The 16,646-nt window shown below is 48.8% G+C and overlaps 2 protein-coding genes across 4 annotated transcripts in view; one reads left to right on the forward strand and one right to left on the reverse strand.

Moving 5' to 3' along the window:
* The window catches only part of SBF2 (SET binding factor 2), a 528,888-nt gene extending 515,600 nt beyond the window's left edge, over window positions 1–13,288 (reverse strand). For 2 of the 3 annotated variants that reach the window (XM_003818147.6, XM_055094099.3), the window contains exon 1: window positions 2,409–8,904. In XM_003818147.6, coding sequence (XP_003818195.3) covers window positions 2,409–2,463 — 55 coding nt within the window. In that variant the 5' untranslated portion in view covers window positions 2,464–8,904. Of the gene's footprint in view, window positions 1–2,408; window positions 8,905–12,911 lie in introns of those variants that run through there. The other variant, XM_063608381.1, reaches the window with a different exon arrangement.
* Window positions 12,982–15,812, forward strand: ADM (adrenomedullin). Its single transcript, XM_003818148.6, has 4 exons — window positions 12,982–13,640; window positions 14,091–14,209; window positions 14,360–14,509; window positions 14,743–15,812. Exons 2-4 carry the CDS (start codon window positions 14,112–14,114, stop codon window positions 15,050–15,052), a joined length of 558 nt encoding a protein of 185 aa, XP_003818196.1. The 5' UTR covers window positions 12,982–13,640; window positions 14,091–14,111; the 3' UTR covers window positions 15,053–15,812.
* The last annotated feature ends 834 nt before the right edge of the window (window positions 15,813–16,646 follow it).

The raw sequence follows: 16,646 nt of genomic DNA on the forward strand, positions 1-16,646 counted from the left end.
CTAGTGACTTTTTCCGAATAGACTAAGGCAAATAGTAACAGAATATAATCCACTAAACACACACACACACACACACACACACACACACAGACTCCATGTAGATGTCAATAAATGATTAAGAGTTTAGTGAGGAACAAGATATTTACATAGTTTCAAAGTACATGGCAAAAACAATTAAGTATTAACTTTATAGTGGAGAAGCCTGGCAGATATTACTTATATCAAGTAATCAAAGTAAAAATAACCAACAATGAAACAAAGTGAAATTGTGCACCACCTGACAGGATGCAGTGAGCATCACTTCTGTGATATCCTTCCCAAGTGCATATTTGTATGTATCTAATCATGAAGGAACAGACAATCCCAAATTGAGGGGGCAGCCTACAAAGTGACTGACCTGTAATTGTTAAATATGTTAAGGTCATGAAAGTCAGGAGAAGATAAAGGAAATGTTCCAGATTGAGGGAGACAAAAGAGACATAACATGAATGCAACACATATTGCTAAACTGGATCCTTTTGCCAGTAAAGAGATTAACAGCACAATCAACAAAACTTGAACCAGTCTGAGAACTAGATGGAGTACTGTATCACTATCCATTTCCTGTTTTGGTTATTGCACTGTGATCATGTAGGAGAACATTCTTGTTTGCAGAAAATGCACATTAAAGTATTCTGGGATGACAGGGCATCATCAGGTCAACAGCTTCCTCTCAAATTGTTGGGGGGCGGGTAGAATTTTTTGTACCATTCTTGCAACTTTTTTGCAAGTCTGTTATTGTTTCAACATTGTTAGCCGGGCGTGGTGGCTCAAGCCTGTAATCCCAGCACTTTGGGAGGCCAAGGCCGGTGGATCACGAGGTCAGGAGTTCAAGACCAGCCTGGCCAGGATGGTGAAATCCCGTCTCTACTACAAATACAAAAATTAGCGGGTGTGTTGGCGGGCGCCTGTAAATCCCAGCTACTCCGGAGGCTGAGGCAGAGAATTGCTTCAACCTAGGAGGCAGAGGTTGCAGTGAGCCAAGATCGCACCACTGCACTCCAGCCTGGGCAACAGAGCAAAACTCCGTCTCAAAAAAAAAAAAAAAAAAAAAAAAATTGTTTAAAAGTGGGGAGGGGGGGAGGCGGAACAATGTCACTAAAAACTAAAGGTTAAAAAACTGATTTCCCACACTTAATCTTGATAGAAAAGAAACATCAGACTATGCAAAATTACTAGGAAATAAAATTTTGGATCCAGAAGTTTAAACATTTAATCTTTCTCTTTAACAATTGACCTCAATCAGGTCATGACTGGTGAAAGAGAAAAGAACATGAAAGGTTCCCACTAAAGGAGAGGAAGTTCTTAGGAGAGGAATAATGAAAGAGAGAGTGGACCAAGAGTGGGTAGAACAATGGTATTCTGAGCTACCAATGGCTGTAACCATCAGGAAAACACAATCTCAGCATCTCTGAAAAATGAAGGGGCTGTAGAGCTGATATCTCAAATTCCTTGCAAATGTTGGACTAGAATTGCCCTAAAATAGAAGTGGTTCCCCAGCTCAATTTGTTATTACATTATGCTTAGCTACACAGTAATACAAAAGAATACAAATACAGAAATAAACGTGCATGAACCCTGAATTCTCTTAAGTTGTGGAAGTCCGTCAATTAAAGTGTAAAATACAATGCATTTGCCCAATTGTTCCTTACGAAGAAAATTCTGTGACAAAAAGAACAATGAAAACACATTAAAGTGAAACAAGATCACCTTCAGCGGTCAGCTGGCTGTCCTTAGTTAAAAGACAAGTCATGTCACTGTGAAGTGACCGTCACATTTGTCCTGAAAGAATAGGGAGCATTTCCTAGAAAGGGGTAAAAGTGCAAAGAATCCTGTCCCCTTCCCTGGTACCACGCGTTCCTTGGGGAGGTCACTAGGCCCCCAACAGCACATGGGTGAGTTAGCACTGGACTCTCAGCACTTCCTTTCGGAGAGGACAACCCCCTGCGTCACTGGTTACTCACTCAGGATGCAGGGCAGAAGTTTATCCCCGAGGATCTTAGCACAGTTGGCTCCCGCCCTCCCAGCCTTGCGGTCCTGGGCCCAATCCCAGGGCTCTCTCTGCCCCGGGTACCCTGCAGCCTCCAGCGGGAGGGTCGCGAGACCCCAACTCGCCTCCGGCCCGCCCAGCGGGTGCGCCCAGGGGCTGGGCAGACGCGGCGTCTTCCCTCCCCCTACCGTCATGCCGGCCCCCCACGCCCACCGCCAGGCTCAGCCCAGCCGAGAAGGCCGGACGCCGACCGCCCGCTCCTCCGAGACTCGGCCTGGCCCTCCCCGACGCCCGGCCCCGACGCCCGGCCCCGCGGAGCCCACTGGACAGCGGCCGGGGGGCGGGGAGGCCCGGGGGCGGTGCCGCCCCACACCCTTACCTGGCTTCTCGTGGTCATAGCCTACCACGATGAAGTAGTCAGCCAGCCGGGCCATGGCCGCCGCCGCCGCGCTCGGGAAGAGGGTCCCCGTCGCCGCCCTCGCCGCCGCCGCCCACCCGGCCCGGGAGGGCTCAGCATTTTCCCTGCAGCGGCAGTAGCGGCAGCGGCAGCGCTTCAGCCATGTTTGACAACCGAGGCGCGCTCTGCGCTTGCGCGGCGCCTAGTGCCCGCTCCTCCCCCGCCCCCACCCGCGCTGGCTCGGCTGCCCCAAGCCCGGGCGGCGAGCCCACCTCCACCCTCCGCGGGCCTCGCGGACTGCTGCGCTGGGGGAGTGGGCGGTCGGGCGTGTTCCCGCCACGCGCCGCCACCGCGGCCCCTGGAGGTGGTTCACTTTGAGGCCTGGATGCTGCTTCACGGCCCCCTCCGCCTCCCTATTTTTCCTAAAGCAGGGGGTCCTTCCTTCCGCCTTCTCTATTCTGTTTGGATTTGGAAGAAGGGATGTGGAGAGTTGAGGGGTCACTTGGAAAGCTGGCTGCTTCCTCTGCTCCCCACCACCACCAAAGATGAAATTCTCCCGCCCTCGGTTGGAAGCAAGGAATTTGCATCGACAGGGCTTTTGCTGCACGTTTCCTGTTTATGTTGTGTAGATGGGAATTTTAGAAACATGCCACCGAGCAGACGGGGGAGGGAGAGGCTTTTACGCAATCCTCCAAGGAGCCTCGGGTTTCAATGCCGGGTGGGCCGGGGGCGGTCGGCCTGGGCTTCCCCCGGAGCTCCCGGGAGAGGCAGATTCCACCGAGGAACGCGGCATCCCCGGGATCCTCCCGAACTGGGCTGGCCTCTCCCTGGGGAGCCCCGCACGCCTCGGCTTGCTTCCCTCGCAGCGGTCCCAGGGCTCTCGCAGCCCGAACAGGTGGACTTCCAACTTCCCTGCTCAAACATGCACAAAAATGAATAGATGGTCCCGTCCTTCCGTCTCGGGATTATCAAAGTCGCTTGCTTTTTTGTTGAACCTCCTATTGACCATTTCGAATTTGGCTGGTGTGACATTCAGGTGAACTCACTTTGTCATTTGTTAATATCTCACGAAGTTTTAGTAGAATTTGTACAAGTGGTAGGCCAAAGTTTTGGAAATCTCCGTGGTTTAGAAGTTGTCTTTGTGGTTGCTTATCACTGCTCACTATTAATTGAGGGTTTGATCCTTAATATTTACACATAAGACAAGGCCTCTTAGCAAAGCGTCTAGTATATAGTAGGTGCCTACAAAATATTTTAAATGAGTAAATGTGCGATTTTCCCCAACGACCAGCAGGAAGCCGCAATGGCTCCAACTCTGAACTGAGAGAGTTGACATCTCAGCTCCTGAAGATTTACTCTGCTGTAATTTACTATTTCCCCTTTCTCTGCCACACTTGTTTCATCTACAAATTGGGAGGGTTGGGCTGCACTAGAACTGAAACTGAAGGAATACTTTAACTCCAGGACCTCTATGTCAGTTGCTAATGGTAAAACTGAATCAGCTGAATTTGCAAACGTGGAGGGAAGATAGTTTGATCCTGAAAATAATTAAACCAAAAAAAAAAAAAAAAACCCTCAGTCATACCCCGTGCAGCAATCCTCTCTGTAACTTCCCTGAGAGCTCATCATCCAACTTGATCACTTTCAGTAAAGAGTAATCTTACTTCCTTGGGAGGCAGCGCATTCCACTGTTTAACAGCCCTATTGTTAGAAAGTTCTTCCTTATTATTTCAGAGTTGTCTTACTGTAATTTCCCCTGATTCTGCTCTCCGGAACTATCCAGAAAAAAAAAAATCTATCTTCATATGATAGATTTTTAAGGCAGCTATCATATTCCTTCCCAACTTTTCTAAAAATAGGGTAAAATTCACATATTGTAAAATTAGCCACTTGAAAATGTAGAATTCAGTGGCAATTAAGTACATTCCCAATGCTGTACAACTACCATGTCTATCTAGTTACAAAACATTTTCATCACCCAAAAGAAAACCTCACAACCATTAAGCAGTCATTCTCATTCTCCCCTCCCACAGCCCCTGGCAATCACCAATTTGCTTTCTGTCTCTATGGATTTACCTATTATGAATATTTCATATTCATATACAATATGTGGATTTTTTGTGTCTTGGTTTTTCTCACTTGGTATATTGTTCTCAGCTTGTTTACGGGCAGATTCAGTACAAGGTTGTAGCATCACACTGAAGTATCAATACTTCATTATTTTTTATGACTCAATAATATTCCATTGTATATTGTGTTAGACTGTTCTCACGGTGCTAATAAAGACATACCCGAGACTAGGTAATTTATAAAGAGAAGAGGTTTAATTGACTCACAGTTCCACATGGCGGAAGGCAAGGAGAGCAAAGCGGCAGGCAAGAGAGCTTATGCAGAACTCTCCTTTATACCATCAAATCTCATAAAACTTATTCACTATCACCACAACAGCAGGAGAAAGACCCACCCCCATGATTCAGTTACCTTCCACCGGATCCCTCCCATGACAGGTGGGAATTATGGGGTACAATTCAAGATGAAATTTGGGTGAGGACACAGCCAAACCATATCATATGTATATACCATATTTTGTTTATCTGGAACAACCCATATGGACATATGGGTTGTTTCCACCTTTTGGCATTGTGAATAGTGCTGCTTCAAACATGCATGTACATGTATTTGAGTACCTGTTTTCAATTTTGGGGATATATTCTTGGGATTGGAATTACTGGATTAAGTAGTTCTGTTACTACTGTTTTCCACAGTGGCTGCATCATTTTACATTTTCACCAGCAATGCACTAGGGTTCTAATTTCTCTGCATCTTTGTCAACTGTTGTTTTCCTGTTGTTTATGTTTTGCTATAGCTATCTTAGTGTGAAGTGATATCTCATTGTGGTCCTGTTTTGCCTTTCCCTAAAGACTAATGATGTTGAGGATCTTTTCATGTGTTTATTGGCCATTGCTAAATCTTCTTTGGAGAAATGTCTATTCAAGTCCTTCGCCCATTTTTTAATTGATTCTTTGTCTTTTTGAGGTTGAGTTGTAAGAGTTCTTTATATATTCTGGGTACTAGTCCTTGTCAGATATATGATTTGCAGATATTTTCCCATTCTGTACGTTGTCTTTTCATTTTCTTTTTAAAATTGTTATGCCCTATTCCCCCCCCCCAAATATTTCCTATTTTTATTTTATTTTTCATTTTATTTTTATGTAGAGATGTTGTATCATGATGTTGCCCAGGCTGGTCTTAACCTCCTGTCCTCAGGCAATCCTCCCACCTAGCCCTCCCAAGGTACTAGGATTAGAGGCATGAGCTTCCACACCCAGACTTCATTTTCTTGATAATGTCCTTTGGCTCAAAAAAGTTTTTAATTTTGATAAAGTCCACTTTTTTAGTTTGTTTCTATGCTTTTAGTGTTATATCTAAAAAATTATTGCCATATTAAAGGTGAGATGAAGATTTACTGGTTTCCTTCATAGTTTTAGCTCTTCTATTTAGTACTTTGACCCATTTTGAGTTAATTTTGTAGTGGTAAGGGGTCTTGTTTTACCTTTTAAATGTCTTGGCTTTTATTTCATTTGCAAGTACTCATTTAAATTATTTTAATTTTTTAAAATCAAAGTTTATTGTTTTTAAGCCTAGAATCAAATGCTATTCTGCTTTTAGGCATATTTCATCTGTTACTATCATAAGTAGACTTCCAGTCCATTTGCAAATGCCCATTTTGTCACACAGAGATTTTAACATATCCTAGGTATATGTAGAAAGGCACTGTGTGTTTGTATATACATGTGAACATATTTTGTATACACTAAAGCTGTGCTTTGCTTCTCAGCCAACAGCTGCCAGCCTGTTGAAACTGATAAGCCCTGACAAGGCAGCCTGATTACTGAGGTTGGCTGAAAGCCAGACCATCCCCTACAATAACCACCATCACCTTTCACCAAAGAGAGAGAGAGTAAAGCAAGCCCAGATTTGTTTTCCTGAAGGCTGATGGGAGCAGGAAGGGAAGAAGGGTATGTAACACTATCATGATGTGTATGTGGCAGATACCTTTCTTTTTTGCTTTAGAAGATGAAATAGACGGAATGCGGTGGCTCACACCTGTAATCCCAGCACTTTGGGAGGCCGAGGCAGGTGGATCACCTAAGGTCAGGAGTTCAAGACCAGCCTGACCAACATGGTAAAACCCTGTCTCTACTAAAAACACAAAAATTAGCTGGGCATGGTGGCAGGTGCCTGTAATCCCAGCTACTTGGGAGGCTGAGGCAAGAGAATTGCTTGAACCCAGGAGGCGGAGGTTGCAGTGAGCCAAGATCACGCCATTGCACTCCAGCCTGGGCAACAAGAGTGAAACTCCCGTTCAAAAAAATAAAATAAAAAATTTTTAAAAAGACAAAATAGAGCTAATTATCAGTGAGCAAGGCTTATCAGCCCATTGCCCCTAGTGGGCTATTGCGGAGTAAGTGGTTTGATCTGTACAGTCATTTCAAGTGCTTGCTGTGGTTAGCCACAGTAGTTCAAGGAGGCAGTATGAGAGTTAGACTTGAGCAAACATCACCAGGCAGGGCTGGGGCCTCTTCAGATCGTCTCTACCAAAGCATAACAAAGGAGACTATGCAGCTGTGGTGGAAAATTCCCTGATCCATTGCTATATTTTCAACCATTTAGTTCCCTAAGCAAGAAATTTAACGAATCTTACCCTTGACAGCTGCCTCTCAGCCCCACATTCATCACTCAGTCCTATTGTTCCTACTTCCCAAATATGTCCGCTTCTCTGCACCCTCACTGCCACCCCACTAGTTTGAGCCATTGTCACCTTCTACCTTTATTATTGCAATAGGTTCTTAACTGTTTTCCCAGCTTCACCGATGGTTTCAAACTTTCTATATAGGTAAAAGTTAAGGACAGTAAGCAGGTTATTGAACCTGTCTCAAAATTAAATTTGTATAGCAAACACACCATTTCTACCTTGAGTGTGTGTTTGGGGTGCAAAGAAAAGGCTTCATAGATGACATAGAAAGTGTCCTGGCCGGGTGTGGTGGGTCACGCCTGTAATCGCAGCACTTTGGGAGGCCAAGTTGGGCGGATCATGAGGTCAGCAGATCGAGACCATCCTGGCTAACACAGTGAAACCCTGTCTCTACTAAAAATACAAAAAATTAGCCAGGAGTGGTGGTGGGCACCTGTAGTCCCAGCTACCCAGGAGGCTGAGGCAAAAAAATGGCATGAACCCAGGAGGCAGAGCTTGCAGTGGGCCGAGATGGCACCACTGCACTCCAGCCTGGGCAACAGAGCGAGAGTCCATCTCAAAAAAAAAAAAAAAAAAAAAAAAAGGAAGTGTCCTGCAGTTGCGGTCCATGTGTGATGAGATGAATGGTTGAATCTTAACATTCATTTGAAGTACCCCTGACATTAGCAGCTACAGTATAGATAGGTACTGTAAGAGTTTACAAGCTACTTTTACTTAGATCACATGTTTGATGAGCAGGACTGGCTACATAATATGTGGAGTCCAGTGCAAAATGAAAATGTAGGACTGCCTGTTCAGAAATGTTGGAGAATTTCAAAACAGCTTCAGCAGAGCATTCCACCAAGTGTGGGCTCTTCTGAGAGCAGGCTGTGTGCTACTGAACAGAGTGCATGTCAGTGAAGCTGGTGAACTTTAGGATGGAATCAGTACGTGTATGTGGGGAGGGGGTATAATAAATGTTATGGGGGGACTAGACTCTCTGCAGTCTCTCCAGAGTACCACCACTGTGCTGCTTCCTTTCTTGCGCCTTTCTAATCTATCTACCACATTCCATAGCCAAAACGATTGTTTAAATAAATGTATATCAGATCATGTCTCTCCTGTCTTCAAACCTGTCAATAGTTTTCCATGTCACCATAAATAAAGTGCAAAATCTTCATGTCGGAAAGGGTCCTATTTACTCTGACCCTGATGACCTCTTTAATCTCATTTCAGGCCTCTTTTCTCCATCATTCTATGCATTCCTATCAAACAGGACTCCTTTCATTTTTTCTAATGTACCAAGTTCTTTCCCATCTCTGAGTGTTTGCACATGCTGTTTCCTCCATTTCGAATATTAGATCCCCCTAGTCTTGCTTTTTCCTTCAGAATACTTAACACAGTTTATAATCATGTAAATACATAATTCTGATAAGGATTTGTTTATATCTGGCTACGTCACTAGGCTGTAAGCTCATTGAGGGTAAGTTTGTTGATGACTGCATTGGTGATTACTGTATGTTGAGAACTTAGCACAGTGCTGGGTATATAATATATAATCAGTAAATATTTGTTGAAAGAATGAAAAAACTATCAATTCATTCAGGCTTATACATCAGAATTGCTTCTTGGCTGAGCACAGTGGCTCATACCTGTAATCCTAGCACTTTGGGAAGCCAAGGCGAGTGGATCTCTTGATATCAGGAGTTCAAGACCAGCGTGGGCAACATGATAAAACCACATCTCTATAAAAAGAAAAATATATATATAAATATATATACATATATAAAATAATTGCTTCTTTCCAGGTGCTTCTAATCTGATATCACAGGATCCCTACCTGGAGACAAGTAGCATGATGGTTGCTTTCATTAACACCATTCTCTTTGGCTATGGATGATTCAAATGGCCTAATCATCTCTTTTATCATCCATTCATTAATGCCATTTATTGTGCCCTCTGTAGCAAATTTCTCTTGAAGTAATTTCATTTTGTCCTGTTACAGGTATTATTGTAACAAGCTTCTTTAGGTTTACTACTTTCTCTTCTCTCTCTCTTTTTTTTTTTTCTTTGTAGGGATGGATTTTTGCCATGTTGCCAGGCTGGTCTTGAACTCCTGAGCTCAAGAGATCCACTCGCCTCAGCCTCCCAAAGTGCTGGGATTACAGGCACGAGCCACTGTACTGGACCATCTCTTCTCTTTCATTTGTTCTGCAGTAATTTACCTTATTTAAGCTTCAGGGAGGTTTGCCTTCTGGCTTTACCATGTACAAGAACTGACTGTTACTCTCTGCCTGTTTTGTACAGGAGCACAAAAATGAGGCAGCAAACGCATTACTTTTCTTTATGCTGATGCTCTGGAAAATATTATGCCCTAAAGAGGGAGGTTAACTGTCCTCCTTGCCCTTACCACTGTAAACCAGACAGAAATTTAAAATATGGAAACAGTGTTTTTTATTCTGTGTCAGGGTTTTAAACTTGGTCAACCTCCCGGAACTGTATGCCTATTTTATACTTTAATTGGTTTATGTACATGTTCATTTTTCTGGAAAGGATCTATATTTTTATTAGGTCCTTAGAGAAGTCAGAGATCCCAAAAAAGTGCCCTGGGCTTTGTATCCTGCTTTACTTCTCCTTGTAAGTGATCAAATCCACAAGGCTGATTGTGTTCTTTCTCTAAATCACTTTGTGTTATGACTTCAGGATGCATCTTGAACTTTGTTTTCAAGTGAACTTTGTAAACAAGTCCTCAGCTTAAAAGACATTTTGAACTATATTAATAATAAATGCATCATAAAATTTCCTGTTTGATAAAGGAGGCATCTGAGATAATTATGCAATGCACTTAGCTACTCACATTTTAGTTATTCTTATTAATATCATTGATATTTATTATTTTTCAATGCTTCTCTGAAAGACCTGAGTATGGCCACTCTGGCTTTAAGAACTGTGTCCACAGTGCTAGCTGAGAAACCACTACCACATATTTTTTTAAACTCCAAACTTTACTAAGAATCAGGCTTGGATATAGGGCCTAAAAATCATTCAATTGGAATGTGAAGAAGTTGAAACACCATTACGCAAAAACCCTTTAGCATATGTGTATGTGTGTCTCCCTAATGTCAGGATGTACACATTTATTACAGTGGTTTGGATGTTTATTTGTAATCTGACCTTTTGAAATTCTGGAGCACACAAAAAAAGTAGATCTTCATTAACAAGGTTTTTTTTTTCTTTTTCTTTTCTCTTTTCTTGCCAGAAACTTTAAAGATGTTTCTTCCTTCACTTCCTTCCTTCCTTGTACTGTCCTTGCTCAACGTGAATCTACAATCACTGCCACTTGAATGGATGCAACTTATGTTAATAAATCACCAGGATCAGAACTCCCACTGCAGCATTTCCTTCTCCATAGAACCATTGAACCAGAAATGCATTCTAGTGATTTTTTTTTTGTCGTTAACGATGATTAATTAAACAAACTCGAGATTTCACGAGAAAAAACATAGATGCCCAGATTTAACAAATTCCTTATCTTTTTTCGACTTAAACCCACGACGCTTTGGGGAGCACTCTAGCCCCTGCTACTCACCCATGCAAGCGGGGTGCGCGCTCGCGCACACACTCACACACTCACACACTCCAAGATAGGGGCTTTCTAGGAAAATACTTTGAGCTGCCAATCCAAGATTTTACTTAAAGAATTGACTTGGTTCTCAAGTGACAGATCTCTAAGTGCCAGAGCGGCAAAGTGCACCAGGCTGATAAGGTGCATGCCAAGACTCTCAGGTGGGAATTCTTGTCACAGCCAAGAGGTTGCTGGCATAGGCACCCGAGGCTGGCAGAGCCTAGCCTCTGAGTCTCCCTACACTCCTGGGCTTGCTTTCCTTTTTGAAGCCGCCTGCAGCTCAAAGAGGAGTTTGAACCAAGGGCACTTGCTTCGCGATCCTCCTGGCAGAGCCACAGCTCAAGTTTCCCCACGGAATCACGAGCTTTTGTAAAGGGCAGCGAGGAGGCAGCGAGGTGGCAGCGAGTTACAGTCGCAGAGTTCTCTGGAGAACGAACACCCCCGCCGCGCCCCACCCCCCAGGACTGGTGGAGACTGGAAGGAACGAGTCCAGACCACGGGACCTTCCCTGGCCGTGGGCCGACGCCTAGCTGTCCTTGACCTCCCCAGCAGTCGGAGGCGCGCGCGGGAGAAATGAAAGTAAAACCTGTCCTGGCGCGGAACCAAGTGGAAGCTGGCGACAAGTAGGTCGCATCCTCAGAGCGACTGATAGCCAGTCCTGGATCTGCGCGAAGAGCTTGACTCGCAGAGGATAAAGTGAAAGGAAAAGGAAATGGGAGACAAGGGAGAAGAACAATAGTTAGGCTGGGGAGGCTCCTGGTCACCGAGCAGGCGTTCAGTAATAGCTGCTGTCTGCGGTGCAGACGGACTAGTCGCCCGGCCAGGCCACTGCGGTGACTGCCCTGCGCCCAGCCGGGCGGCCGGATCCAGACCAGTGCGCCGCGCTGCACTCCTCTAACCCTCCGCGTCCCAACCCCTTACCAGGGCCAGGGTCAGGGCCCGGAATCTGTCCTCCGTCCTCAGATGGAATTCAGGTCCGCTCAGGTGACTCCTTCCAGGAAGAGTCCTTAAATAACTTCCGCGCGGCCATTTCTTCCCCAGGTGCAATGTCCACTGTTGAGTCCCGAGAGTGAAAAGGCAGCTAAGCCAGCAGTGCGCGGCCCAGACAGACCACTCTGGGCAAGGTCCGCGCGACCCACTGCCCAGCCGCCTTTGCACCGGAGCTCAGAGCCATATGGCAGAGTAGGAAGGAAGCTTAAAGGTCTGCTGGGGACCGGCTCTAAGATGGGGACTCGAGAGATGGGACATGACTTGCCCACCTTCACACAGCGAATTGCCGGGAGGTGAGGACTAGAAGCCTGTTTGGCTAGTGGTCTCGCACCTTTGGCCTCTCCGTCGAGTCGCTGGGCTTCAGGACATTCGATTAGAGGAGTAGTTAGTAGGACCCCAGAAACCCACAAGCAAGAAGCAGGAAGCCCCGTGGCTTAGCCTTTCCTTCCCAGTTTGGCCCCCAGGAGAGAAGTAAGAAAGAGAAGAAGCTGTGATGAAAGAGCACAAACGGGTGGCAAACGTGTTTAGCGTGATTCATCATGAACAGGCACAAATTCTTAGGGCGGGGGCTAGGACTCTCCTTTGCCCCTTGAGAAGTTGGTGACCCCAGCCTAGAGGAATCCACGCCGCGCCCCAGTCGGCCGTGCTAGCGTGTCGGGCCGAGTAGGGACTCTGCTGCTTCCTACCTGCAGGGTGACTTCCCCTCTCTGCAGATACCTCCCCTCTCTGAGCTTGAATTTTCTACCTGCTGAAATGGGAAAAGGAATGTTACCTTCCTTGCCTGACTCAAGGGTGGGTGTGAAGCTCAAAGTAGACTGGGATGTGGCCGTGCTTGGTAAATTGTAAAATGATTAGCATACGTGAAGCGTTAGTGTGCTCCCTGGCAGTCAGTCCTCACGTTTACGATGGATTAATGAAGGCAGCCAGGCACAATCTCAGGTTATGACCTTATAAGGCATAATAGGATTACAAGGAGGCAAAATGAAACAGTATATTTCCTCCTAATTTTGGTTATTCCTATGTTTCCAAATAGAAATGAAAATTCTGAAATTTCAGATAATTCCCCCCTCCAAATCCCAATTCTCAATTTAGCTTTTCTGAGCCTTGTCCCTACTGTGAAATCTTACTAGCTCACCCCGAAACGCCGGGGTCTTGGTCCTCTGGGGGACTAGTGAGTCCTGCTCCTCTCGGCTTTGCTCCGTCCCTGCCCCGGCCCCTCCGCGGGAGTCTGGGGTCGCGGCCCGGTCAGGCGCCAAGCCGGCAGGGGGCGCGGTCCACTTGAGGCCACAGATCCCCAGGTCCAGGGCTCGGGCCATCCGCGCTGTCCCTCCCGCGGGCTCTTGCTGTTCTTCGCCAGGAGGCTTTGCACTCCGGGCCGCATGGGTCCTGGATAAGGACCTCAAGAGGTTGTAGTGGCGCCCCTTCGCTCCGGCGTACTATCTGAACCCTGTGCCCAAAGAGGGCTGTGGCAGTTCCTGCACCAACCGCCTGGAGCGCATACCTAAGCCCTCTGGGCACGAGGGACCTCCTCTCCCCCCCTCCCCCCTCCCCCCATCCCAACTCCAGCCCCAAAGGAAGCAATGCGCGCGTCCGAGAGCAGGAGCGCGCGTGGCTGAGGAAAGAAAGGGAAGGCAACCGGGCAGCCCAGGCCCCGCCCCGCCGCTCCCCCACCCGTGCGCTTATAAAGCACGGGAACCAGAGCTGGCCACTCAGTGGTTTCTTGGTGACACTGGATAGAACAGCTCGAGCCTTGCCACTTCGGGCTTCTCACTACAGCTGGGCTTGGACTTCGGGGTTTTGCCATTGCCAGTGGGACGTCTGAGACTTTCTCCTTCAAGTACTTGGCAGATCACTCTCTTAGCAGGTAGGTGCCGCAGACCCTGCGGGTTAAGAGGTGGGGTGGGGGGCAGTGCTTGCCAAGGCCCTAAACTGGGAGCGCTGGGTGAGGGGAACAACCCACTTTGGAGGGTTCTCTGAGGGATAGATACACCCCATATCCTGGGCCCAGCTCGTGCACACAGCTGGAGGTCCAGAGACCCAGTCCCCTCTGCTCCGTCAGCCAAGTTCCAAGAAGTTGAGCAGAGACCCTCTGGGAGCCTGGCGGGGTGCAGCGGCCTCCCCTGCGGGGCCTGTCACCCGGCCGGCGCGTGCAAACGCCTCTGGCGCCTCTCTGCGCGGAGGGAGATAAGCGTCTGAGCCAGGGAAAGCGCGGGCTAAACCCGCCTCGCCGGGGCCCCTGCCCGCCCTCCGTGCCCCGCCCGGGCGGTGCAGCTGGCCCGGGTGCTCACGCTCGACTCTCTTTCTTCTTTTCCAGGGTCTGCGCTTCGCAGCCGGGATGAAGCTGGTTTCCGTCGCCCTGATGTACCTGGGTTCGCTCGCCTTCCTAGGCGCTGACACCGCTCGGCTGGATGTCGCGTCGGAGTTTCGAAAGAAGTGAGTCCGGGCAGCGCCTTCCCCCTTGCTGGTACCTGGCAGGCAAGGGGAACTGACCGTTGGTCCCGAAGGTCTAGAAGTGAATGGGAGCAGGGACAGGCCTGGGCGTCACCTGAACGCACGCGAATCGGGTCTGCTTGTGTTTTCCAGGTGGAATAAGTGGGCTCTGAGTCGTGGGAAGAGGGAACTGCGGATGTCCAGCAGCTACCCCACCGGGCTCGCTGACGTGAAGGCCGGGCCTGCCCAGACCCTTATTCGGCCCCAGGACATGAAGGGTGCCTCTCGAAGCCCCGAAGACAGGTAACTACGCCCTGTGCTGTCCAGGGACGAGAGGGAAGGAAGGTGTGCGGGAGGAGTTCTCTGTCTCCACTCCCCTGGCCCGGGGAATCGTCGGGGCTGGACCGCAGCTCAGATGGCGCGAGCAGTTTCCAGCTCCCTCTGGCTCTAGAATGGCTCCCGTTCCCGGTGTTGGGGCCAAAGCTCTGCTTGATGGGGTCTCAAGTTGCCTTTCTTCCCCCTCCCCCCGCCCGCAGCAGTCCGGATGCCGCCCGCATCCGAGTCAAGCGCTACCGCCAGAGCATGAACAACTTCCAGGGCCTCCGGAGCTTTGGCTGCCGCTTCGGGACGTGCACGGTGCAGAAGCTGGCACACCAGATCTACCAGTTCACAGATAAGGACAAGGACAACGTCGCCCCCAGGAGCAAGATCAGCCCCCAGGGCTACGGCCGCCGGCGCCGGCGCTCCCTGCCCGAGGCCGGCCCGGGTCGGACTCTGGTGTCTTCTAAGCCACAAGCACACGGGGCTCCAGCCCCCCCGAGTGGAAGTGCTCCCCACTTTCTTTAGGATTTAGGCGCCCATGGTACAACGAATAGTCGCGCAAGCATCCCGCTGGTGCCTCCCGGGACGAAGGACTTCCCGAGCGGTGTGGGGACCGGGCTCTGACAGCCCTGCGGAGACCCTGAGTCCGGGAGGCACCGTCCGGCGGCGAGCTCTGGCTTTGCAAGGGCCCCTCCTTCTGGGGGCTTCGCTTCCTTAGCCTTGCTCAGGTGCAAGTGCCCCAGGGGGCGGGGTGCAGAAGAATCCGAGTGTTTGCCAGGCTTAAGGAGAGGAGAAACTGAGAAATGAATGCTGAGACCCCCGGAGCAGGGGTCTGAGCCACAGCCGTGCTCGCCCACAAACTGATTTCTCACGGCGTGTCACCCCACCAGGGCGCAAGCCTCACTATTACTTGAACTTTCCAAAACCTAAAGAGGAAAAGTGCAATGCGTGTTGTACATACAGAGGTAACTATCAATATTTAAGTTTGTTGCTGTCAAGATTTTTTTTGTAACTTCAAATATAGAGATATTTTTGTACGTTATATATTGTATTAAGGGCATTTTAAAAGCAATTATATTGTCCTCCTCCCCCTATTTTAAGACGTGAATGTCTCAGCGAGGTGTAAAGTTGTTCGCCGCGTGGAATGTGAGTGTGTTTGTGTGCATGAAAGAGAAAGACTGATTACCTCCTGTGTGGAAGAAGGAAACACCGAGTCTCTGTATAATCTATTTACATAAAATGGGTGATATGCGAACAGCAAACCAATAAACTGTCTCAATGCTGATTCATTCTCTCGGCTCGGCTCTCACGTCTAGGAAGGGAGGGTGCCCTGGTCCCGGCCCGCCCAGGAGCCTTGGGGTCCCGCCGCCGGGCTTGGGAAGGTGGGACAGCGGCGCGTGCAGGTGCTGGCCCTACTCTGAGCGGGCTGAGCTGTCACGAGCTCTGTTCTCTGTGTGGGGCGCGCAGAACACGTGTCCTGGGTGCGAATCAGGGCTTCGCGGAGACGCCCGAGGTCACCGCCTGGCGTGGCGGCCGGCGGGGCGGGGGTAGGGGGAGCCCTAGTGGGTTGGCGAGCCTGGACTCTCGGGTTGCGCAACGGAGTCCTAGATTTATAGGGTTGCTCACAGAACCCGGCGCGAAAGCGCGCTTCGAAGAGTTGGGGTGGTCTCTGAGGCCTTCTAAGAGAGGCGTTCCCCCTGCCTGCCGCGGTTGTTAAAGTTCCAAGCGGCCCTAGCAATGCGTGGGGACACCTCCGGAAAACCCAGTAACCCCTAGTAACCCCGGGTCTGCCCGGGCCTGAGCGCCCGCGGGCCGCTGGCTCATGGGCGAGGCTGTAGCGCCCCCTGCAGGCAGCTGAGACAGGCCCAGCGCCGCCAAGCAGTACGTGCGGTTTAATAAGTTCTCCTACGTGGGAGTCAGCACACAGCCTTAATGAAAGAGGAAAGAAAGAAAAAAAAAAAAAAAAAAGAGAGAAAGAAACAGTTTGCAGATGCCAACCAGGGCCGTCCTCCTACACCCCCCAGACCTGCACCGCGGCTCCCTGTTCTGGGACAGTGACTCAGCGCCCACACGCTGCGCTGCGTGCAGCTGCCGGCTGGAGGCGGGCAGGACGGACGTG

The sequence above is a fragment of the Pan paniscus genome, chromosome 9 (genome assembly GCF_029289425.2).
Source record: "Pan paniscus chromosome 9, NHGRI_mPanPan1-v2.0_pri, whole genome shotgun sequence".
Lineage (NCBI taxonomy): Eukaryota > Metazoa > Chordata > Mammalia > Primates > Hominidae > Pan > Pan paniscus.